The 24,684-nt window shown below is 35.9% G+C and overlaps 1 protein-coding gene across 20 annotated transcripts; it reads left to right on the forward strand.

Annotated features, from left to right (window-relative positions):
• The first annotated feature begins 11,297 nt into the window (after positions 1-11,297).
• On the forward strand, positions 11,298-24,111 carry LOC103995690 (1-phosphatidylinositol-3-phosphate 5-kinase FAB1A-like). 20 transcript variants are annotated; one of them, XR_010476434.1, is made up of 19 exons: positions 11,298-11,533; positions 12,366-12,457; positions 12,540-12,676; positions 12,771-12,804; positions 13,176-13,859; positions 13,951-14,095; positions 14,174-14,518; positions 15,592-16,470; positions 16,568-16,890; positions 16,984-17,110; positions 17,225-17,392; positions 17,510-18,922; positions 19,018-19,278; positions 20,399-20,900; positions 21,022-21,108; positions 21,186-23,058; positions 23,149-23,241; positions 23,339-23,548; positions 23,707-24,111. XR_010476434.1 is itself a non-coding variant. In XM_065080996.1 (14 exons), exons 2-14 carry the CDS (start codon positions 12,396-12,398, stop codon positions 19,698-19,700), a joined length of 4,914 nt encoding a protein of 1,637 aa, XP_064937068.1. In that variant the 5' UTR covers positions 11,300-11,533; positions 12,366-12,395; the 3' UTR covers positions 19,701-20,010. The 20 variants fall into 20 exon arrangements, 3 of the variants coding, with proteins under 3 accessions (XP_064937068.1, XP_064937069.1, XP_064937070.1); XR_010476441.1 differs by having other exon boundaries at positions 23,461-23,548; XR_010476439.1 differs by having other exon boundaries at positions 21,186-22,862; positions 22,945-23,058; positions 23,149-23,548.
• The last annotated feature ends 573 nt before the right edge of the window (positions 24,112-24,684 follow it).

The following is a 24,684-nucleotide window of genomic DNA, read 5'->3' on the forward strand; positions in this document are numbered from 1 at the left end:
ATCGAAAGACACAGCAATTTTAAGCTATTGTTTAATTTGAGGTGAAGCATTTTTGGGTGAATAATTCAAATTCAACAGAGTCAAAAGTAATCCGAACAACTAATTATCTCACTTAGTATTAAGATATAGCGAGAGACTCGGATAGAAAATGACTAATCATGGATGAAGATGTTAATGATTTGATTCTCCATAAATAAACTAAAACTTAAATTTACTTATATGGATCTAACGAGCGTATTACTAAGAAATTTTGATTCTCCTTTGCTTTGTGTCAATTTTTTCTGGGCCTCATGTAAACTAAGATTGAAAAGACAAAAAAAAAAAAAAAAAAGAAGCCTATTCATGCATCCTTTTTCTTCTTTGTTTCCAATTTCGTGTGTTGAAATGCGATTTATTTTTCCTTTTTTTCCTTAAGGATCACATGATTCACAGAGGACAATCAGAGCCCACCATGGGATTCATATGATTTACGTAAGAAAATTTTCAACCTACAACGAAATAGTAAGCATGACTGATGACTACGACTATTGGATTCACATGCAGAATAGTGCAGATTCATTTAATCCGACGTAATTTACAATTGGATTGGATTCAGAGTCAAATCTAATATTAAATACAGTGAGAAGTTCGAATTAGCTAAGATTTGACTTTGGATTATCGATCTTACGACGACGCAAAAGACTTTGATCCCTAACTAAATGTCATTATGACATGAATCGGCCGGTGAGCTCCTCCTCCTCGTGAGTCTCGATAACGAGGTCGGACTTGGGGGAGGCAGCGCAGGTGGGCACGCTTGGACGATCTCGCCGGCGCGGCTAGAGTACGGTAGGCTGATGCCCTCCTCCTCCGCCTGGTCCAGGATGTACATGTCGTCGGGGCACACGATGTTGAACTCGCCTTCGGGGGGTGATCAGCTTGGCGTTGTACGTGGCCATGGCGGGGACCCACCGAACAGCGACCGCCCGGCCTTCTGCAGGGCGGAGAACCCGACGCTCCCATTCCCGTGGCTCCGGGGAGGGCGGCGGTGGCCGAGGCTGCTGCCATGGAGACGGGAGCAGAGAGAGGAGATGGCCTCGGGAGTGCAGCTGAGTCAGTATTGTAGAGCGGGAGGGAGAGTTGGCTGGTGGATCTTGTCCTGGCACGTGGCAGTACGTCAATGGATTGCATATCACTTTAGGGTGAGCTGTGCAGTCTGTTAGCAATTCAGTAGCCAATCAAAAGCTTGGGATGATGGAATGCAGTCAACCAAACTTTTCATACTTGTAATAATATTCCAAATTCGGCTTATGTGGCCACGTAGGAATATGTGATCGTTTAACCACCCAAAATAAGATTAAAATAAGGTTATCTACTTAAAATATATCGGTGTCAACTAATTTAACTAATAAAGATTTTGATAATTTATCGTTATATTCAGATTTTATTTTTATTAATTGAAGGTTGAATCGAGTAAATTTGTTTTGAAGACAAACATTTATTTCATAAGTGGACTTCTTCGTATCTATATCTCTTGTTATATCTGCATCTGTGTAACCTGTCAATATAGGTGGTCAATCTCGAAAACTTAAACAAGCCTTAGAGTTCCATCTGAGATATCTAAAAATCCATTTCACTGTTGCCCAATGCTCTTTGCTTGGATCTACAAAAAATGTACTAGTAACACCCACTGCATATGCGATGTCCGACCTCGTACATACCATCATATATATTAAACTTCCAACTGCTAAAGTATAAGGAACCTTTTGCATTTTCTCCTTCTCCTCGTCACTTGATGGACTCTATTCTGAGCACAACTTGAAGTGACCTGCAAGAGAAGAACTAACTGACTTTGCATTACTTATACTGAATCTTTCCAATACATTCTTGATGTATTTCTCCTGTGACAACCAATTCTTCTTGGTTTTTTTGTCACGGAAAATCTGCATGCCCAATATTTGCTTTGTTGGCCCCATGTCCTTCATTATAAAAGACTTACTCAGTTCCTTCTTCAACCTGTCAATTTTAGACATATCTTTCTCAAAAATAAGTATGTCATCAATATAAAGTAAGAAAATAATAAAATCCTTACCAAACCATTTGATGTACACACAATGATCTGAAATTTTCTTTTGTATCCATTTTCTATCATAAATGAATCAAACTTTCTGTACCACTATCTTAGAGCTTGCTTTAGCCCATATAAGCTCTTCCTCAATTTGCAGACAAAGTTCTCTTTACCTTTAACTTTGAAGTCTTCTGGTTGCTCTATATAAATTTCCTCCTCTAAGTCACCATGAAGGAAAGTTGTCCACATCTAACTGTTCAACCTCCAAGTCCTGACTAGTAGCAATACCAAGAGCAATATGAACAGAAGATATTTTAACAACATGAGAAAAAATCTCTTCAAAATCAATACATTTTCTTTTACCAAAGACTTTCATAACCAATCTAGCTTTGTACTTTGGTTGAGAACAATATTCTTGAGTCTTCAATCCAAAAACTCACTTGTTCTTCAAGGCTTCATTTCCTTTGGTAGTTATACCAAATCATTAGTGTAGTTCTTTTGAAGAGCATCCATCTCTTCCTACATAGCAACTAACCATTTCTTTTTCTGCTCACTTTCAATTGCTTCTTAGTAACTATTTGGTTCACCTGCATCAATAAATATCACATACTCATCTGTAGAGTATATTCTGGAAGGTTGACGTTGACTAGAAGATATTCTCAACTGAGGTTCTGTAGGAAGTTGCTCTCCAACTTCTTCTTGCTTAACATGTCCTAAAAGTAGATCAACATCAGGCTCTACACCATCTTCCTACATATCTCCCTCATCACCCTGATATATTGGAGGAGTAACTGGGTCACAATCTACTCATCTTTTTACAGAAGTTTTGGCAGGGAGAGAGGGCTCGAGTAGGAAAGAGCTACCCGTGGATGGAGTCGAGAACTCAGTTGACTCATCAGACTTAGGTCGTGACAATTGCTTAAACCGAACCTAGGTTTCGCCCATGTAAATTGCTTTTATGATAGCTTTGGTCGCATATTTAGGATCATCTATATGCCATTTGCAGTTAAAATTCTGCTCTCCCCTCCAAAGCACAAGTTTAGTTAGTGCTCGGAAGACCCACTACTATGATACCATGCCTCATCCTCTGATATTCATAATCTTAGTTTAATGTTTTCTCGACTTAGTTCTTCTTGAATAGTCAAGTCTCTCTTGAATTTGAGGTCATTATAATACTTTGTCTCTATCGACTAGTTGCTTTTGCACACTTAGTGACTTAGAAAGTATTTTCTTACTAACCTTCCACTAATCAAATTGAAACTTTTCGATGTGGCCACCATCATCTGCTTGTTGTATGGTCCCTACCAACTTTAATTCTTTGGCTACTTACTTGGTATTGATGATTGCTCGCCAAGTCTTGCCCCTCGAAAGCATCGAGATACTCATAAGAGAAGATAAACTCTTGAATAATCCATCATCCAGTATCTTGTTTGATAGGTGATTCTCCCATTTCAGAATTGATGCCCAATATAGATAATTGACTAGATTTTTTTGACTCCGTTAAGTTCAAATTATCATTCCATCTTGCACCCTCAAGAAAAGGGCTTTGACAACTAATTTGCTTACACACTGGCATATTCTATAAGAGTGTCCCTCTCCACATACCCTTGCCTCCGTTGAGGCCTTCTAACTCTAATTTCATTATTGTGGGATGAGTCTATGTCCCCGCATAAATTCTTTCATCATATAGTTGAGGGTATATATATGTGTCTTTTGATGCTCTTCTCAAAAGTGCCACAATATATGGGGAGCCACCGTCTATAAGAAAAAAAAGACTTTAAGAACAACATGGTTACTATTTTTGCCTTATGTAGAAACTCCACGCTAACAATGAAACCTAAACTCTTTGTTAGCTTCAATCTAAGTTGCTTTATTTCTCAGTCTATTATAAAGTTATGTGTGGCTCATGTGTCCACCAATTAGCAAGTTGTCTTCCTATTCATCTTCATGCCCACAAACATCAACAAGTTGTCATATGCCTTTACCTCCTTCGCCATTGCCTTATATTGCTCTTCGGTGAACCTCGGAGTTCATTCAATAATTACACCACCCCATTACGAGATTTTTATGGTGATTCTTCGTTACTACTTAATTTCGATAAACTTGAGATTAAAGAGTCAGCCTTCTCTTTTAGCCTCTACTTAGGCTTTCACTTGGACTTACCTCGTAATGCATTAGCAAACGCATAACTCTCATGCGTTGTCTTAACAATGATTCATCACTACTTGAATATGACCTGCTTGAGCTAGAAGATTTTGCCTTAGTTCTATCTGTCTCCTCTAGTTCGTTAGAAGCTATAAGAGTATTGAGCACCTCCTTTTATTGTGGGAAATTCTATCATTTGATGCTTCCACCTTACAAAAGATATTTGTTAAGTATTATGATGTTTCTTGTGGATCCATATCTTATTAGATTACCTTTCTTCTTCGAGCCCTTCCATCTAGAAGCTTTCAAAGATCCCTTCTCCGATAAATACTTCTTTTTCTATCATCTTTGAATAGAAATCTATGAGCTATTCCAGTTTAGCAATTGTACCTATTAGCTCACAAACATTCCAATGATGCAATTTTCGTTGAGCCCATGGTTTTAGATTATCGAAGAAGTAAAAAAAATTATCTTTCTTAAACATGTCTTGGATGTCTATAATTTGTGCAGAAAACTACTTCACATGATCTCGAACTAGAGAGGTATGGCGAAGGTGTCGCAACTTCCAACGATCAATGAATTATATCTTCTCTAGCATGAACTAAGTTCATAATTTCCTCTTTAATGCATTCCAACTGCTAATGTTATAATGACCTTGCTGCATTTCTTCCTGTACGTCATAATAGTTTTGCATCATCGACTAGATACATCATCACTAATGATACCTCGGAATCTTTTGATTTGGGTTGGGTCGTTTTGAAGTGTTATTTCATATCGAAAAGAAAGTATTCTAACTTCTTGACATCCCAAGCACCCTCGAATTTTTACGATTTGGGGGCCTTTACTCTTGACAAGAGATAGCTATGAGACATTTCTCAGCTCACATGCATAGCTTGTATGAGTACTGATACATGAGTTATCAAGTCCCTTACTTGCTATTGTGATTATTACACAGACTCTCTTTTGTCATTCATCAACCTTTCGACTATGATCTCTAACTAATCCAGTCAGGATTTCAACCCTTGTTGAACAGAAAGCAAACACACTAAAGATGTTACAACACCCCTCATAGACAATTGACATTTTACACCACAAGATCGTTAGCTAGAAATCAGGTTATAGCATATGAGAATATAAATGTTCTATTCTATTTTTCCCTTCATGGTCAAGTCTGTACACAATGTATTCAATATAATATATCTATGTGTTCATGTTTTTCAATTTTGTACATACTTTACACTGCATAAATAGGGCTTATATTAGGCTTAGTAACTATATTTTGATTAGCTTTTATGATTATTTGAGTCCTAATGTTTATGGTTGATTTGTTATTTTATTTTCTGGTAATGTTATGTGGGCACTTGTGGGGATTTTTTGCTATAACGAACCTCCTTGAACCCTTTGTTGTATGGTCATTTAGAGTTTACGAAATCAATGATTATAATTTATATTATTTATCAAGTATTTACTAAAATATTTATTTGTGAGAAATTGAGTATAATGCTTTTTTTAACTTGTCTTTTTCTTGACAGGTCCTCAGGAGACCTTAAGAGGTTACGAGGAAGCTAATGTTTTACAAATGGACATGTAAGAATACCACATGACTTAAGCAAATCTAACTAAACCCATAAAAATATGACATTGTACAACTAAAAATATTTTTAAGTTTTATATAATAAAAATAAAAAATAACAATAAATAAAAATAGGGTTGACGATAGCATTTTCTACCTCATATATGCTACCTATGAGACAACACTTACGAAGAACAATAAGAAAGAATTAAAAATCATTATAGATAAGCATTAAAAACCTAGTTTACATTAATTCTTGACTCTTTGATGCTTTTTGTCTTGGGTGGATGTATCATGTACAAGAAATTTTTTTGTACAAGAAATACTTTGAGTGGATACTTTGATGCTTATACAAGAAATACTTTTGGTGGATGTATCATGTACAAGAACTTTAATACTTTTGTCCAAAGTGAATATATATATATATATATATATATATATATATATATATATATATATATAAGAGGACACGGATGTTTCCTATATTTTTTAATGCTTCAACTATAACTGATATTTTTAGATTTTTATTTTTTAATCATGGGTGAGCACATCATATTCAAAGAACCATTTTTACCATAAAAGATATTTTATTTTTTATTCTAGGTAAATACATCATATACAATGACTCTTTAAATACTTTCATGTCCTTAGTAGTTGCATCAAACATAAAGGAATATCTTGATTTTTTTTTATTTACGAGCAAATGCATCATGTGCAAAAGAAATACTTTGAGTATTTTAAATGTATTAAACTCACGTATACCAAGATCGAGTACCCTAGACTCGAAAATGGGTCGTGCCTAGGTCAAGTGTTGACTCCGAGTTGATCATGCCTATGGAGCCTTCTTGGTCAAGCATGCGAATGGGTTACAACTCGGTGCAAGAAAATAAATGGATTTACTAATCCAACCGAGCTTCGAAACTTAATTTGAAGAAAACATCATCAACCACTAAGCTACTAATCTTTCATCCCTGATAGTGTCAACATAAATATCACAAGGGCAACTGACCCAAACTCAAACTCCTCAACTACGTCCCCACCACTTCGACGACGGAGCAACCCTCGACATGCCCCTTCGAAGGCAAGCGAAGCTGAATCACGAGCTTCGGGATATGTGCATGACGCCAAAGATCTTAGCACTCGGATCGGTCAACGTCTCCTGAATTCGTCGGATGACCATTCAACATTGTCACCAATATCAACGCATTTAATTTGTTAATATAAGTGGGAGTTGGATCCTTAACTACAAACAATGGTCGATTCATTTGGAAGGTTCCGTCAAATTTAATCCCCCTATTCTACCTCAACTATGGTTTGTCTTACCACGAGAGACTTCAATTATAATTAAACTAAAAGCATAGTTGCATGACATATAATCAAACTAAGGCAATTAAATGCTAATAATTCCTTGTCGATCATTAGGTCCTAACTCTTTTGAGTCCATCTCTAGATTGGCCTTTGCTCGAAGTAAATAATATTATACTATAGTTATCGAAGATATATAATGCTAGAAGAAGATTGTAGAAAAATTGATGTAGGACTCGTTATGGATGGAAGATGGAAGGAAGGAGTTGATGTCCCTCCTACTCTCGATGGATCAAGAAGGAAGAGTGACGATAAAAAGAGAGGTTTTGGCATTGGTGTAGAAAACCCATGAAATGATCCATCAATATTCGTTTAAATGATAATAAAATGGTGTATACAAGAAGAAAAGTTCCAATGAAAAGCTTTGGAGGGAAATATATCAAATTAAAATTTTAATGTGTAGATGCTACCCAAAATTTTAATGATGATAATAATAATAATAATAATAATAATGCATGGAATAATTGAAGATGGGCCTGTCTTCATTAATTATAATAATTAGTGTCCTTGTGTGTGTCACAGTGTCAACCATTAGTTTTCCTCATGTCCAAGAAATGACACACATAGAGTTAGATGGGAAAAGTTGCATTTATTGAGCACATAGCCAATAAATGTCTCATTTATCTAATTAAAATTTTTAATACTAATAATTTAATATTCGATCTTCTATAATTATTGATATGATTAATATTCTCAATCGATCGAGACTTCATTTAGTATGGATCCAAATGAAAATTATTTTTCAGAAGAATATTTTTTTGACCATCCATAATCCATAAAAATATATATGAGTCTTTTTATATTTAATTCAACAAAAACTTTACCTCATATCTTTACTAATTTAAACGTCCCAACAATTTTACCATAAGACTCTAATGATATAAGTTTTGAGAGATATGTTTGAAAGAGCATTTATCTCAAATGTTTGGTTCTCAACTAGAAATGAATTAGGTTGACTTAACTTCATGACCAACAACTCTCATTAATTCATGTTTCATCTTTGATTAGGTCAACTCAACTCGGTGACATGAGATCGGTGGTTAATTTGGATCCAACAATTCTCATTTAATTCATGTTACAAAATTGAACTTCCAACATTGCTAAGTTACGATTCCACACTTAAGAATCCAATCGTTTCAAGCTCCATAATCGAATCAAATTATCAAAGAATTATTGATGATATAGTCGACACGACCGATCTCATCTATACAAATGAGTTTGATGGAGCTTCGAGAAATCATTTTGTATTATTATTATTATTATTAGTCGCTTTCGTCCAAGTAATCACATGTAGATTTGATATCGATTTGGGATGCCTCGCAAGGCAAAGCGATGTTATTATTGCCCCCTCCCTCCTCCCTCCTCCCCCCCTTCGGCACGTCGACGATCTCATCGGCACACGTTCGAGCAAAGATAGCCATAGGACATCATTCGGCACACGTTGGTGTCGTCGTTGGGACCCACTACTAGAATCCAATTGGATCACGAAGCCCGACAACGATTGGCTGGAGGATCTTTGGTAATTGCAAGCCAATCGTGAGGGAGGGTTGATGGTATCCGTTTCGTGTTCCTTTGGATCCGAATGCTTCTTTCGCAAGCCAAGTTTGAAGATGTGAGGATCGGTGTCATCTCCATCCCTCAACACCCAATTTGTCATGTTTCTTCCTATGCGAATGATATAAAATCATATATAATGTCCTATCTGTTGATTTAAATCCTTAGATAGAAGATAGATTATTCTCTCATATAATTAAGATGATATTATTCGAACCTCTTAATAAAATAAATTCTCATAGTTTAAACTTTTTAGAGAATAATTTATGATAATTTAAAATCTTAATCATTACTCTCGTAATCATAAATATGTAATCATTTGCTATCTCATTGCATCTTTATAAAAATTCACTCGAATTGATTAGATTAAGAAACAAAGTTTTATGATTACGAATAAGTCGATTATTTTTAGATTACGAATAAGTTGAGGAATAATTAACATAGAACTATTTTTACATGTTGATCAAATCAAAAATCCTTTTCGACGTCGACCATCGAACTACTTGAATGATACAATGATGATTAAACGATAATTTCGAACCAACAACCAAATCAAGAATTTATTGAGATTATCGGTACTACTAACAATGAGCACTAAATAAAATTGTTCGATGGATTTGTTGAGCATTCAAATCGATCGTGCCAACTTGGAATAATGCACTTTTGTTGAGTGAGTCAACTTCTATAGGTCCAATATCACCTACGCCCTGACTTGACTTTGTTCTTTCTTTGACTTTTTCCTTGTGAAATTTCTTGTGTTTTTCCCATTGCTTATTCTAAATTTAATTTATTTTGACAAGTAAAGATCAAACACATCTAAGTCTACAATCAATTTAATTCTCCTTTCACATCAAATAGTGAAATCATAATTAATAACTTCTATTTTCTTCATCCACATGTTTTTTTTTTTTTTACTTATGTTGGATACAATTTTTTAAATGCCTCGGTGGATTTTTTTTTTGGAAATATTACTTATCTTGCTATACTCATTTATCTAATTCTAAATATATATATATATATATATATATATATATATATTTATATATTTATTTATTGGAAACTCATTTATGTTAGAAAACGAAAATCATCGTTTGATCGATATTTTTTTTTTATAAAAGTAATTTAAAAAAGGATAGTCGATTATGCCAACTCATTTGTTCGATAAAGAAAAAAATAAAGGAATTAGATTTTATAATCATAAACATAATAATTTTATTTAAAACAAAATTTAACTTATATATTTATATTTTAATGACACCCATAGAGAGTCATTACCATTTTCAAATGCTAAATATACTCTCCTGTGAAAAAAAAAATATATTCTTTTCTGGTTGAAAACTTAGCCAACCAAAGAGGTCATTTATTACATTGTTTTAGTTGATGGACCAATTACACTATTTACCAAAACTACTTTAATTAGAGTTCAATCACTTTAAATCCCATCCGTCTTAATTCTTAAATTTATCGTATATTTTTAGGTACCACAAAATGGTAGAGGATTATTTTGATATATTTCATGGTAAAGATAAATCCATATTTTTTTCCCTTAATATTTTTAGGCCTATATTTTTTTAAAATAATATTATGTTTTTTCTATTTATTTACTATAAAATAATAATTAGTTAAATCTAATAAAATTGAGGATTAATTTTAAAAAATTCTAATTTTGAAAAATCTTCATGGAGCGTCGTACTTCCAAATATTTTATTAAAGCATTCATTCATTCTTTCGTAAAAGATGATTTTACCCTTATGTCTTTACCCCTGATCATCTATGCCTCTATATGTATATGTGAACCCTTAGTTGCCTCCATACATAGACCCCCCCACCCTTGGCATGTTGCTCCTGGCGACGTCCACCTCTACATTTGATAGCCTTCAAACATAGAGTCCTTACTTTTTACTCGTCATCTTTATCATTCCTATTGTTATTCTTAGCAAAGAGGATCATGAGCAAGGACGATGGTAGTAGTTGAGGAAGAGAGAATGATAATGATGCTAGGTGGAGGATTGCAAATATGATGATCGAGAAAAAAAACCTTGACGCTCTCTTCGTGGGTATCATAATCGTAGTGGAATAAGACAATAATCTATAATTGAAGAGGGAAGGAGATATGAGGATGATGATATAGGACAGAAGTGAAGATAGACATGACAAATGAGGAGAACCTACATAGAGGTGCAAGAGGGGTTACGGGTGGAGTCGACGATCGATGCAACGGAGAAAAGAATAAAATTATCTTTTTATAAAAGAAAAACGTCATGTGAGAATTTTGAAAATGAGGGTACTTCACAAGAATATCTTAAAACTAGGGACTTCTATGAGAATTTATCCCTAAGTTAAATAATTAAATCTATAATCTTAAATATTTTATAAATCGTCTCATATGTAATTTCTCATGAAAAAGAAATTTTAGGAAAAAAAAAACAAAACAAAACTATACCTCATGTGGGGCCCGCCAGCCGGCTCCCATGTTTCGTTCCCGTTGTCTCGTCCGCCAGCCGATGAGGGTAAAAAAGGCACGTCCTGTTTCGTAGTAACATGTTCTCACGCCCAGTGGGCTCCACACGACGAAGCTTGCCTTACTTTTTCCATTTAATTTGCTCTTTTTCTTCTCCTTCTCCTTCTCTCGCTCTCTCTCTCTCTCTCTCTCTCGTTCGTTCCTCTTCCTCGTCCTTGCTCGATTCTTGCTTCTTCGTGTTCGGAGAATTTTGGGGGGCCTTTGAGCCTGTTCGCATTTACGATTGCTTTCGGCCTCGGGCAGGAAGCATCCGATCTAGAGCTGGCGTGAGCGACACGGAATCTCCCGTTTCCGGCGACTTCGTACCGATTCTTTGGGTTTCCCCTATCCGGTAAGCGATGCTCTTTCTCTAGGTTTTTCTTTTCTCTCCATGAAGTACTTGTTGTGTTCTCTTCCTACTGTGTGTGGTCGGAAGGTTGATTTTTAAGAATAAGATTGGATTTATTGTGTTATTTTATTTCGAATTTTGGTTCTCTGGCCCTTGGATCGCGGTAATGAGCTGGCACTTGAATTTGGACATCCCGCTTTTTTTATTCCATCAGATTCGTGATCGATTTCGAACGTGTTGGTCGTTTAGTTGGATTTGGTGTTTAGATCTTGAGCTCCGTGGATGCGGCCTGGTTAATTGGGTTTTTCTCCTTTTTTTGTTGCTTGTCTTCGTTGACTCCGTTCTATCTTTAGGTGACCGATGACTTTTGTATTTTCCTTCAGTTATGGATGACCGAATTCTTTTGAGTTGGATTCTGCTGGATGAGCCCTGGCACTCTGAGTTAGGATCTTGTCTTATGAGTTTGCCGCTAGTTCTTGCTGAACCCCTTGTTGTTTTTCCAGGGCCTAATAACGAATATCGTTCTGAGTACTAATTCAGTCATCGCTAGTCTATTCAGATCTTGATTGACTTACTGCTTCAAAACAAGTGTTTAGGGTGGTTGTTTTCTGTTTGTATCATGTTATTTTTTTGAACTTTTTGGGCGATTTTTTACTTACATGCATATGTGACTGGAAACGTTATATGTTTGGTTATTCTATATGACAATTGACAAGAGATTTATATACTTTTTTAACTATGCACCATTCGTTGTGGTTTATCTTTCCAAATTTATTTGTTTGACTGCACTAAAATTGTGATAGAATAGTGCTGTGATTACTGATCTTTTCTTCAGGATACTGATTGTGAGAGTGATTAGAGTCTGATGTCATTTGAATCAGATGAATACAATGTGCCAATCATTTCTTGCGAAACAGGCAACATCAGGTAGTAAAATTCAGACTAAATTTTGACACGCTCCTTTGTTTGATTTGTGTGAACAGAGGAATAGTTTCTGCTCCCTGAACAGTGAATATCAACCTGAGCGCTGTAGGTCCTGTCTGGAGAAGTATGGTCAAGAGGTCTTAACGATGAATGGCTTAAGTCCCTATGCCACTCCTCCTCTAAGTCCTATGTCAAGCTATGCGAGTTGTTCTTCAAGCTTTGGTAACTGGGTCTACTGTTTTTTCTCTAAATTTATTATATATTTACTTTTTTTTTTTTTTTGCTTTTTTTCCTTATGCCTTTTTTCTTATTCCAGGTGATATCTGGACTGGTTTGAATTTGCAGGGCAGGTATCTATGACATCCAGTTGCATGTTTTTTGCTAAGATGCTGTCTTCTTCTAGGACATGATGTGCTATAATCTGGACAACAGGCTGCATGCACACAAAATTATTATTCATTGATTAAAGTTAACTAATTAATGTATTACAATCTAACAGTTACGTTTAGTTATGTTTTTCCTGATTTTTGCTACATTATCATTTGTTGCATATGTCAACTGTTTCAATTTTATCAGATAACTAGTCACTGACTGATTATAAGAACCTCCCGCAATCAAGTCCTTGACTATTGTGAAGACTTTTTATCTATTTCTTCATTAGTTCATTTCGACCACTTGTTGATGGTTGATTCATTGTTTCTAATGTGCTTTCATGCATCAGGGAGGACGGATGTGGTGTTATAGATACTGGTGAAAAACATAGAGGTAAAAGTATCGAGGCTTGTTTTACCAGGACCAGTGCAGATGGCTCTGGGCATCACATTTTAACTGGAAAAAATTTATCATCCAGTTCATTAGACAGTAATGAAGAGGAAAACAAACTTGTCAATCACATTCTGGATGATGTTCAAGCCAAAAGTGTTGGTCTTGACTCATTTAAGGCGGCGGATCTGGTTGATAATGATAGTCCTACAATGTTACCTAATTTTGAAACTGATCCTGGCATCTGGGACCCGCCTGAACCAGAATGCATGGAAGATGACGAGCCCAGCATTGCCGATAATTATGAAGATGATGAATACGGTAGTACTGAGTGGAAACAGCCAAGCTCCTTGAGCATTTTAGATGAACAACAAGGGATCAACCACAGTTTTAGAGAAAAAAGACAAAAGGCAATGTTGGAAGAAATGAACAGACAGTTCAAGGTTCTTGTAAGTCGTTTTTTGGCATCTGAAGGAATTTCTTTTTCTGGTCTAGACGATGGTCAGAGTTGGCTAGACATTGTTGCTTCCTTATCATGGAAAGCTGCACTGCTTGTCAAGCCTGATGCTACTGAAGGAAGGGCAATGGATCCTGGATCCTATGTGAAGGTGAAATGCGTTGCATCTGGTAGCCGGCATCAGAGGTAATGTGGAAACAGGCACATGGTTTTAAGTTATGTATATTGGATCACAAGTTCCTTTTCTTTTTGTTCACTCTGGAAATCTTGATTGCAGTGAGCTGATCAAGGGTTTAGTTTTCAAAAAGCATGCTGCCCATAAACACATGCCAACCAAGTTCAAAAATCCTAAACTCCTACTGCTTCAGGGCGCCCTTGGCCACTCTGCAGTTGGTTTGTCATCATTTGATTCAATGGGACAGGTAATTTTATTAACCTATGAATGTTGTGTTCAGAATTTGTTGGTCCTGATTTTTGTTTTTTTTCATTGCTGGAATCAGGAAAAGGACTATTTGAGGTCCCTCGCTGAGATGATAGAAGCTTGCCATCCAAATGTGGTTCTGGTGGAGAAAAATATTTCCCGTGACATACAAGAATCTCTTACAGAGAAAGGAATAACTGTGGTGTCTGATATGAAGCTCCATCGCTTGGAAAGGATTTCTCTTTGTACTGGTTCTCCTATCATTTCTTGTGCCAATTTTCCGGCAAAATTGATACTGCCACAATGTGACTCCTTCCATATCGAAAGGTTTGTGGAGGAATGTAACAATATTAGTGAAGGTGGAAGGAAGCCAAGCAAAACCTTAATGTTTCTAGAGGGATTCTCAAGACCTTTGGGCTGTACAGTGAGTGTGATTTTTCCTTAATGTCCTTTGATGTCTGATTCATTGAAGACATCCTTTTTGTATGATTATTACTTTGAAAATTATGGTAATTGTTAAGAATATAAAATCATAGATCATATATCATTAGGTTTAATCTCTTAGATGCAGTGACATTGATCAAGAATTTAAGATGGTTTTAGAGAGGAACTGATCAATTCATGTTCCATGTATTGGGTTTGAACTAGTCTGCCACCCACATGTGAGAAGAATGTTAGGAATATAAAATCATAGATCATGTCTCATTTAATGACTAAGCTTTTAGATGCAATAGCATTGATAAGCAAATTAAGAGAATATGTGGCATTGAAACATATTCTGGTTTGGTTTCACGAGTACCTTTCACAAGTTCTGTAGTTTTCTTAAATTACTTAATCAGTTGCATGCTGTCTGTCATCTGAGACATTGCCTTTTTCCTTGTGGTTCTAAGATCCTAAAACACATTAGTTTTCATGCATATTACTTTTGCATTTTATTGCTTTGGTTACAACCAAGGAATGCTGTGGCAACCTATACATGTTGGCATGTCAGCACTGTGTGCCTAAAAGTCACCGGCGTGTGCCATGCAAATCCATGCTGATGAAGTCGGCATATGCCTAGGTCAACATTTGTCTTGAGTCAAACGACACCGGAAATTGTACCATGTTAGGAAGATATTGGCACATTTTCTTATGCTATGCTACAGCATTTCTTGGTTGGAACTTGTGACCTCTAGAGGTCTTGGAGACCTTCATTGAGGTTACTGTTCTGTGTGGTGTCACAAAAACTTACCGGGAGCATGACTGGTGAGAAGTTTAGTGGGAGAAATGAACTTGTCCGTACCAAAACTCCTAAGCATGCCTTTCTACATATGGCCTTTGTTTTAAGTCATGTATGGAACATTTAATGTTTCTTAATTCTTATTACTGAAATTTTAAGATCAAATGTAAGGTACAATTATGGATATATGCTCATAAAGTACGTGGGAAATTATGATTAAATACTAAAACTATGTTGTGTATATAGGTTTGACGTTTGATCATGGTTTCTTATTGCAGATACTGCTGAAAGGAGCTCAAAGTGATGAACTGAAGAAGATTAAGCAAGTAGTTCAGTATACAGTCTTTGCAGCATACAATTTGATCCTTGAAACTTCATTCTTGGCAGATCAAAGATTGCTTTTATCTGATAAGAATGCTGTAAGAGAACGAAGTGCAAATTTTAGGAGTAGACCGGTACTCTCAATTAGTTCTGATGCTACAAAGTATTCAGATAGTCTTGAAGGTTGCCTATCTACTGTCGCTTCAGAAAATGCACTAGATGTTCCCATATACAATGAATCATTAGGTATAATAAATGATACAGCTTTCTCTGCCTCCCAAGATACATCATTAAATTCTGAACTTCTACATACGCTCTCTGACAAATCCAGCAGCATTGGCATGCTTATGTTATTGTCACCTCTTCAACCTCAGCTATTGTTATCACCTCTCTCTGCCTCCCAAGAAAAATTCCAAGGAGTCAATTTTCAACCCCTCAAATCTAACCATGAATCTTCACGCTTTTTCATGAATAACAGACCTTTTGATGGTCCAAGTATTGGCCCCCATACGTTGTTGGATGTATCCGATCATGAAAACCCAGTAAGTTCTGATGTTAGTGAAGAAAAGATAGATGAAGTTCTTTATTTTAAAAAGACTGGACCAGCTAGAGATTCAACTCAAGGTATTGACACTGATGCTTGTAGCACTGTTGAAAGCAAACCTCAGGATGATATGGAGAGTGTATTAAATTCCCAGAGCATTGTAGTTTTGCTTTCTAAACAGTGTACAATAAAAGGAGTCATTTGCAGACATAGCCATCTTTCTCGCATAAGATATTATGGGCACTTTGATGTATCACTTGGACGATTTCTGAGAGACATTTTGCTTAATCAGGTTTCACGCTTTTATCCGATTAGTTTTATTGATAGTACATACCATTTCTTCATTTTGAATTGAACTTTATTGATGGAAATGTATGCTTCTGTTGCAGAAGAGTTGTTCTTCTTGTGGTAAACCACCAGAAGCACATATGTACTCTTACACCCATCAGAATGGGAACCTAAGTGTGCATGTCAGGAAACTTCCTCCGATGTTACATTTGCCAGGTGAAGCTGAAGGAAAAATTTGGATGTGGACCCGTTGTTTGAGATGTAAGGATGGAAGTGGGATTTCCACAAGGAGGGTGGTCTTGTCTAGTTCAGCACGTTATCTTTCATTTGGGAAGTTTTTGGAGCTCAGCTTTTCATGCCATTCTGTGGCTAGACTATCAGAATGTGGACATATGCTGCACAGGGATTTTCTTCGGTTTTTTGGGTTAGCCCATCTTGCTTCTGTTTTTGTTTGGAGAATTATGTGTTTTCTGTTCTTTGAACGTGATTATCTTTATGAATTTTTGAAAAAGTGCAGATTAGGATCCAAGGTGGCAGTGTTTGTCTATTCATCAGTTAAGATCTATGCTGCTTGTAAGCCACCACCAGTCTTGGACATCAATAATCCAAAAAGACAAGAGTGGCTCAGGAGAGAAATGGAAATTGTATGCAGTTCTTGTTTGTTCAGTGCCTCTATTACATATTTCATAGCTTTCTTTGTGTGATGGTACTGTAAAGTATGATCATTGTGTTTGACTTTTATAATTTTTCTATTTAAGCTTCTTTATCGAGGACGCGGATTATTCTCCGAAGTTTCAAACTTGTTGCAGAACTTGAAGCCTATATATTCTGGCACACTTGCAAAACAATGCGTGGAAGTTTCAGGTTCACTCAAAAACTTATCTGAAGTTGAAGAGATGCTGATACAGGAAAAGGCTGAATTTGAGGTTGTAATGGTGCTTTATAATATTCTCTGTATTTTGAAGCATAATGTTCCTGTCACTGATTAAACATCATAAGATATTTATAATATTTTTCTCAAACCTTTTTTGTCAACCATTTAGGCTCCTTTGCTGAAGGCAGTAGATCATAGTGGACAAATTGAGATCACTCCACATGAGATTCTTGGACTAAAGTGGCTATATCAGGAGCTCCTTTTTGAGTTGTATGTTTGGGACTGCCGTTTGGGTCGCCTTTTGCAGCATACAAATTTTCAACAAGGAAAAGATAAACTTGTACATGATGATGAAGTCCCCAAGCTGCCTAGTCATGAAGATGAACCACCCTGTTTCACTGGTAGCCATCATGCACAAGACATGAATATTAATCTTGATATAGAATCAACAGAAGCTTCCATCGTAACAAGCCATAGCTACTATAAGCTTCTTGATATTGGACCTGTTGAGGTGGAGCAGTCAACTGATCTGCCATCACCTTCTGAAGGTAAGCAGAGTTGTCAGGTAGTACGTGTACCTATATCTGGTGATCTACAATTCGACCACTCTATACAAATTGTAGAAGAACCATATATTGAAAAGAAAACTGATGTTGAGCTTAAGAAGGATGAAAAAGTTGCTGGTGGTGAAATACTTGCTGCGTCACTGTCGAACGAGCATTCGAACATTTTAGATGACATTTATGCAAAATCAGAAGGTCCAGAAGAAATGATCTGGACTTCATTTTCTGATCTGAAAAGAGAATACAGAAGGGACCTCCATAGTGGTTCATTACATAAGTTTGAATTTGTTAATACCTATAGTCCATCTCACCTGTCTCCTATTTACCAGCCATCTAGTGGTGAAATGGACTTGTTGCACTATTCAGTTGGTCCTAACGGTAACATTATGTCTGCTTCCAAGGATGAGATATCAAGCATAATTGCATGTGGACTAGCTATATTAGAAGATCAGCATGGCTTGTTAGACAGGGTTGGAAAAGAATCAGGGGAGATACATAAATCTTATAGCTTGACATCTGTGAATTCTGAAATTTGTACATATTGGTCTTCCGTTGGATATTCAGAATCTGGAATCAATTTGTCACGAGGTGCTTCCTCACTTTCATTTGATGAGTCATCTACCTCCATTTCTGATGGTTCATTATCTGTTAATCAACTGCTACCTTCAGAAAATCTGCATCCTGAAGTCACTGTGGGAATAGAGAAGGTTTCTGGGAAAAGTATATTCTCAGTAGTTTGTATATATGCAAAGCAATTCTATAAACTTAGAAAGAAATATTGTCCTTCTGAACTTTCCTACATATGTTCCCTAAGCCGTTGCAAGAAGTGGGATGCTCAAGGTGGGAAGAGTAAAGCTTTTTTTGCGAAGTCACTGGATGACAGATTCATAATTAAACAAATCAAAAGGACAGAACTGGATTCCTTCTTAAAATTTGGTCCTGATTATTTTAAGCATGTTTTTCACTCACTAGATTCAGGGAGCGATACTTGTCTCGCAAAGATCATGGGAGTATATCAGGTTTATCGAGAAACATATGCATTTTCTGGTTTTCTGCCTGTATATTTTTCTTGTGTTCTTTCTTTCTAATCCAAGCAATATTTTTGTAATCACAGGTCCAGCAAAACATTGGTGGCAAGGAAATCAAAACTGATCTTATGGTGATGGAAAATCTACTTTATGGGCATAAAATTTCACGAACATATGATCTCAAGGGCACTGTCTTTTCTCGGTACATTCCAGATGCAAAGCATGGTGAAAAAGTTCTTTTGGATCAGAACTTCGTGGAGGACATGGATAAATCTCCCATTTATGTTAGTGGGAAGACTAAACATCTTCTGCAACGTGCCATTTGGAACGATACATCTTTTCTTACTGTAAGTTTGCTGCCAACTGCTTATATTCAAAATTTGCTAGTTGAATTTATAGATATTGAGTTTAATTTATGCTGTTAAATTTACAGTCTATAAATGTCATGGACTATTCTTTACTCGTTGGAGTGGATGATGAGCGACAAGAGCTTGTGTTTGGAATTATAGATTATTTGAGGCAGTATACCTGGGACAAACAGCTTGAGACTTGGGTGAAAGCTTCAATGGTTGTTCCTAAGAATGAACTGCCAACCGTTATTTCTCCAAAGGAGTACAAGAAAAGGTTTAGGAAGTTTATGGCCAGATATTTTTTGGCAGTTCCTCTTAGCTGGAACTGTGATCACTGTTCACCCTCATGCATATTCTGTGTTGATAGCAAGAGGAATTCAGCTAAAATACACAATGCGGAGCTGCCAGAACAGTCATAACATGTTTTCAGCCACTACTGAAGATCCTATTATACCCACCTTATACTGTAAAACTTGAATTTATTTCTGATTCTTTGTTGTACTTGTTCTCATAGTATTGTACATCCTTGTTGCTTGGTCCCTGGACCCCCCGACCCCCCCCCCCCAATATTTGCAATTTTTTAGCAAATTCGTGGGTTAAGTTAGGCCCATAATCTGTACTCAGATATATTTTGTCTAATTTTCAATTATTTACGGCAGTCATTGAGATAGTCACTATGCATGTGCATTGAATAAAAGCTGAGAATTTCTTATGAAAGATCAAATATCATTTTCATTGTCCTTCAATTTATACAGAAGATGTGTTATTTCATAGAGCTGGCACTAGATTTCTAAGTTCTAACTGTGTTGCTTTTTTGTTTTGGAGCAAATGCCATCAGAAAAATTTAATCTTGGAGTTTGTTTGCAGTATGACTAGGATCCAAATTCAATTTTCTGCCAATGTATTGCTTTTGAAAATATTCTTATTGATGGCTCGAACCTCTTGTAATGTGAGATTATTTCTGTATACATGTTAATACAATTGGGTATAGTCAAAAACAGAAATTGCTTCTTTTATTTTTATTCAGATTGTTACTTCAATTGTCTCTAGAGTCAGTCTAGTTGTATCTTTGGTGTTATGATCTTCTTCTCATTTTCCATTTTGATCATTGTTTCAGAACATCTAGCAGGTAGTAGAATCGGTGCTTGTCATTTGTAATTTCAAGTTATTTGAGAAGGTCACCACATCTTATCGTATTACATTATGTGCACAATCATCAAATGTGATTTTCCTTCATTAAGGTAATATCTTATGTTACAGTTGTATGTTTGCAGCATACCTCATTTATATTAGACTTATATGATTTTCAAGTGATGCTGGTTGGTAAAGCCTACTGCTGAGTTTTCATACCACCGCATCGACAAATTGCCAATTAATGAGCTTAATCACCATGGCATGCTTGGTATACCCAAGAAAGAACAAAATTAACACATCTTGTTGGCTGTCCTTGTCCTTTTATTGTTCTTTTTTCTTATATTCTTAAGATTAGCAAAGACAAGATTTTATCAGTTTGTAACTTTGGTGACTTAATTTCTTATGCTGCTTTAGGTGCTGGAGAGTTCAAAGGATTCCACTTCTTGGAGCTGCAGTATCAATCATTCAGTTGATCAGGGCTTCAGGTGGTTGGATTAGACCATGCTGTATTTATGATATTCTGTGTAAATAATTTAAGAAACTCAAAGAACAAGTGACATATTTACCAGTGAATTCCCTATTGTTAATCATTTGTATTTCTTGCAGGTGATTTGGCTCTGATGACTATTGAGCTTGTCTGGTTTGGTGATGACATTTTTCATAGAGCTGTTGAGCAGGATCAATGTTGAAAAGGTGAGTTATGAATTTTCTTTTGTACTAGAAATTATAAAAATATTATTTATCCTCAGTTCCTGACAAAACTTTTACAGGTAGGTGCTCAGAGGTTTTTGCTTGTTTAAAAATCTTTTGGAGGTATGTTTCCTGGCGCTGCACCTGATATTGTTACAATTAAACAATATATAGCAGTAACACAGGCATAATATTAAGAGTAAGCATTAGGCATTCTCACATACAGCCTTTACTTGCAATGCAAAAGACATGCTATTTAATAGAAGCAAAAACAGAAATATAGTAAAAATTATAAATATGGGTAATTAAGATAAAATAAAGTTTTTGCGAGTAAGAAACATAAATATACAGAAAAAACAATATACATTAAGGGCAAGTAATCTATAATAGCATACTGATTTACCATCTTTGGGAGTAAGTATATCCATATATAATTGGTCTATATTTATGACTACATATTAATCTGGCCCTATTCATCTATTTAAGAACAAGGAATGAGTCAATTGAAATTGAGTAATAAGGATGTATATGCTTATATTAGCTTCAATCTGCTAGCTTGTTAAGATATCTTCAGCAAATTGGCTTATAGAGCTACTGGGTCAGACTGAGAATTGGGTTGATGATTTAAGGTAATTTTTTCTTTCTTTCTTTTTATTCTCAGAATAATATTTAGTTGGTTCCAACTTCCAAGCCAACTTGAGTACTTGACTCCACCTTTAAGATTTTTGTAACCCACACTCTATTGGTGAACCAGTTTAAAAGTGTCGGGTTGGATTGACTTGATGGGTTTGAGTCAAGATCTTTACTTCTAGTGTCTCTTTTTTTCATTTGGAACAAAAAGAAGAAATTTGATTTTGAATACACAAGGAATAGGCAAAAGAACATTTGAGAACAACAAGCAAGCAGTTCAATCATGAGGCCCAAGGGCCATCACCTTTTCCCCATGGACATTTTCCTTCTTTTTGAATTATTGCAGGAACTCTTAACACATTGCTAGATGTCACTTTATGTAATTTTCTTCTTGATTTAACTTGGCTGCGTTCCAATCATGCACACATGAAGTCTCAAGAAGGACCTGTGCCATATGAAAGTGGTTCCAGCTTCACAGGTAGTAAGCTTATAGCAGTAGCGGGCTGCACTGGTTGTCATTTGGTAGGACTTCAGAGTCATCCATGTTGGAAGATATCAGGATCGTGTCTAGATTTATGGCCCATGAAGCTAAGATATTTGAAGGAAAAGTCTTTTGTTTCATATGCTTAGCGATCTGCAATACATTGTTATTGGTGGATTGGTCATAGTGATGCCTGCATCAAGTTCTTATCATTGATTTCAGCAGAGAATTGGCTTCTACATTGCATCATAATGGCCTTTGATGATGCAGCCGGGCAAGAAGATGCTACCTTTGTTGTTTTTGTTTCCATATCTGAGATGTTTTATAACATAATGCAGGTAAGTTTTGTGCTGATGAGCTAGATATCACGTTCCAGGGGATCAAATTTCTCTATTTTGAATTCCTACGGTACATTACTAATTCATGTATTCCCATGTAGTCTCATCAGATATCTGAAAGTCTACCATCCAAGGAAGGCATCTGCTAGCAGGCACCATCCTCTATAGACAGCTCGTACAAAGGATGAGAACTTGTGCAGTTTTCTTCTTCAGGTACTTCCTCTAAATATGGCTTTGTTGCTTCCAGTTCCAACCTGCTTTTGCTGATGGATGCTTCTGGTTGGATTTTTGGATCCCCTTCCGAGTAGGTAAAAATCAAAGCATTGCTCATGATGAAATAGCGGTTGTTATTCTTATCATAATTATCATTATATGAAACACCTCTTCTAGGCTAACAGTAGTATACCAGAGGAGATACGGTGTAATTTGGTAAGAAAAATAAGAGAGATTGTATCATTTTCCTTTGATGAATCAAAGTATCACAATGACAAAGAATTTTTCAAGGTGAGATTTTCTTTTTCAGTTTGTCTGTTTTATCTTTTGTTACAATGCAAAATCGACTGTGTTATATAGCTTTGTCCCATTGGAATGCAGAGACTTGATATTACAATATGATGGTTGCTTCTTTGTTCGAGTTAGCATATATTATTGCGCAGCTGTGAGTTATTATATTCGACTCCAATCCAGGTAGAAATGTTTTGCATGAAATATATTTTGTCTCATCTGTTTTCCATCGCTCCTTTTTGGCATCTTCCTCTGTGCTAAAAGAGTTATCTTTCTGAAGCCCTTTTTAAGGCGTGAACAGTAGGGAGAAAGGACAGAAACAGTGAGGACTAAAGAAACCAATAGAAGACTCTTTTCTCTCACTTCTGTTCTTTCATCCCGATGCTTATTAATCTAATGCAGTGAAAGGCTGTGTGATTCATGTGCGTGGGCCTGAACAGCACAACAGGTTGCACCCGTGAAGGCAGGAATCATGCGGCCAATTACTCGGGTGTGTTACATTTGTCTTCTTTCCGTTTTCTTTGCATTCACCGTTCAATTCATAAACGTTCTTGTCATCATGTCTCCTCTGTTACACTTGTACGATGCTTTTGATTCTGCACTCTATGATGATGACTACTATTTGAGGCTTTTGATCACTTTTCATAGGGAAAAAGGCAAGCTGGTTGCTGTGAGATGATGTGACTTGTGATCCTTTCTTTTGTTTTCTTCTCGTCTTTTCTGGTGCCTTGGCATGTGGACTTGTGATTTGATAGGGTGTCGAATCTCTAGCAGCAACGCTGGTTGCGTATGCTCTCGTGGAATATTTGGGGACCTGAAGTTGTACCGCAGCTTTTGGAGAATCCATCAACTGCAGGAAATTGGATCATCATGCGATGCAGCTGCTGGAAGAAACATTGAAGTGACTATGTAATTTTTGTCTTATAGTTGAGGATTGCTATCTTTTCGTGAGGTCTCTTATTATATTTTTGTTTCATATATATATTCAATAGAGAGACAGAATGTTCCATTTTATATAATTATAGTAAAGGAGTGACACAAGCGTTCATGTTCTTTTTATTTTTCATTTATTCTTTAAATTAAGGTATTCTATTATTTATTTCATCTCGTCATCAAGATGAAATCAAAATTACATTCTTAATAAATGATGTCGAATAGTTATTTTCTCAACATTCTTAAGTTCTTGCAATGCCTCATCCTTTGTCCAATAAGCATAAATGAGTCTATTCCTCAAAATTACTTATCATTAAATGTGCTAATTAGCTTGATTAGTAAAGATGACATCGTATTGTTTAAGGTTCTATAATCAAAACTCATCGTCACTATTTATCCTTTAAACAAAATAATTATCAATCTAAGTTTTTATAAAATTCAAATATCTCAATTCCTCAGTGGTCAGACCAAAAATTAAAATCTCTTTTAATTTATTTCTTAAAAAATGATAATTGCAGTATTATTTCTATGATACTATTGTAATGTCGTGAACTCGAAACTATTTAGTAAAATTCAACTGTCTCGATAATATCATCCTACCGTATCATCATAATAATAATTCTTACTAAAACTTAAAAAAAATTATTTCCTTCTTGATTAATGATAATTATAGTATTATCATCCAATCGTATT

Source organism: Musa acuminata, chromosome BXJ1-8 (assembly GCF_036884655.1).
Source record: "Musa acuminata AAA Group cultivar baxijiao chromosome BXJ1-8, Cavendish_Baxijiao_AAA, whole genome shotgun sequence".
NCBI lineage: Eukaryota > Viridiplantae > Streptophyta > Magnoliopsida > Zingiberales > Musaceae > Musa > Musa acuminata.

Bases quoted from the DNA above. Each gene is read 5' to 3' on its own strand.
- LOC103995690 (XM_065080996.1), top strand. From the start codon at position 12,396: ATGTCATTTGAATCAGATGAATACAATGTGCCAATCATTTCTTGCGAA. The intron at 14,519-15,591 runs GTGAGTGTGATT...TTCTTATTGCAG, and splicing joins CAAGACCTTTGGGCTGTACA to ATACTGCTGAAAGGAGCTCA. The intron at 17,111-17,224 runs GTATGCAGTTCT...TTTCTATTTAAG, and splicing joins TCAGGAGAGAAATGGAAATT to CTTCTTTATCGAGGACGCGG.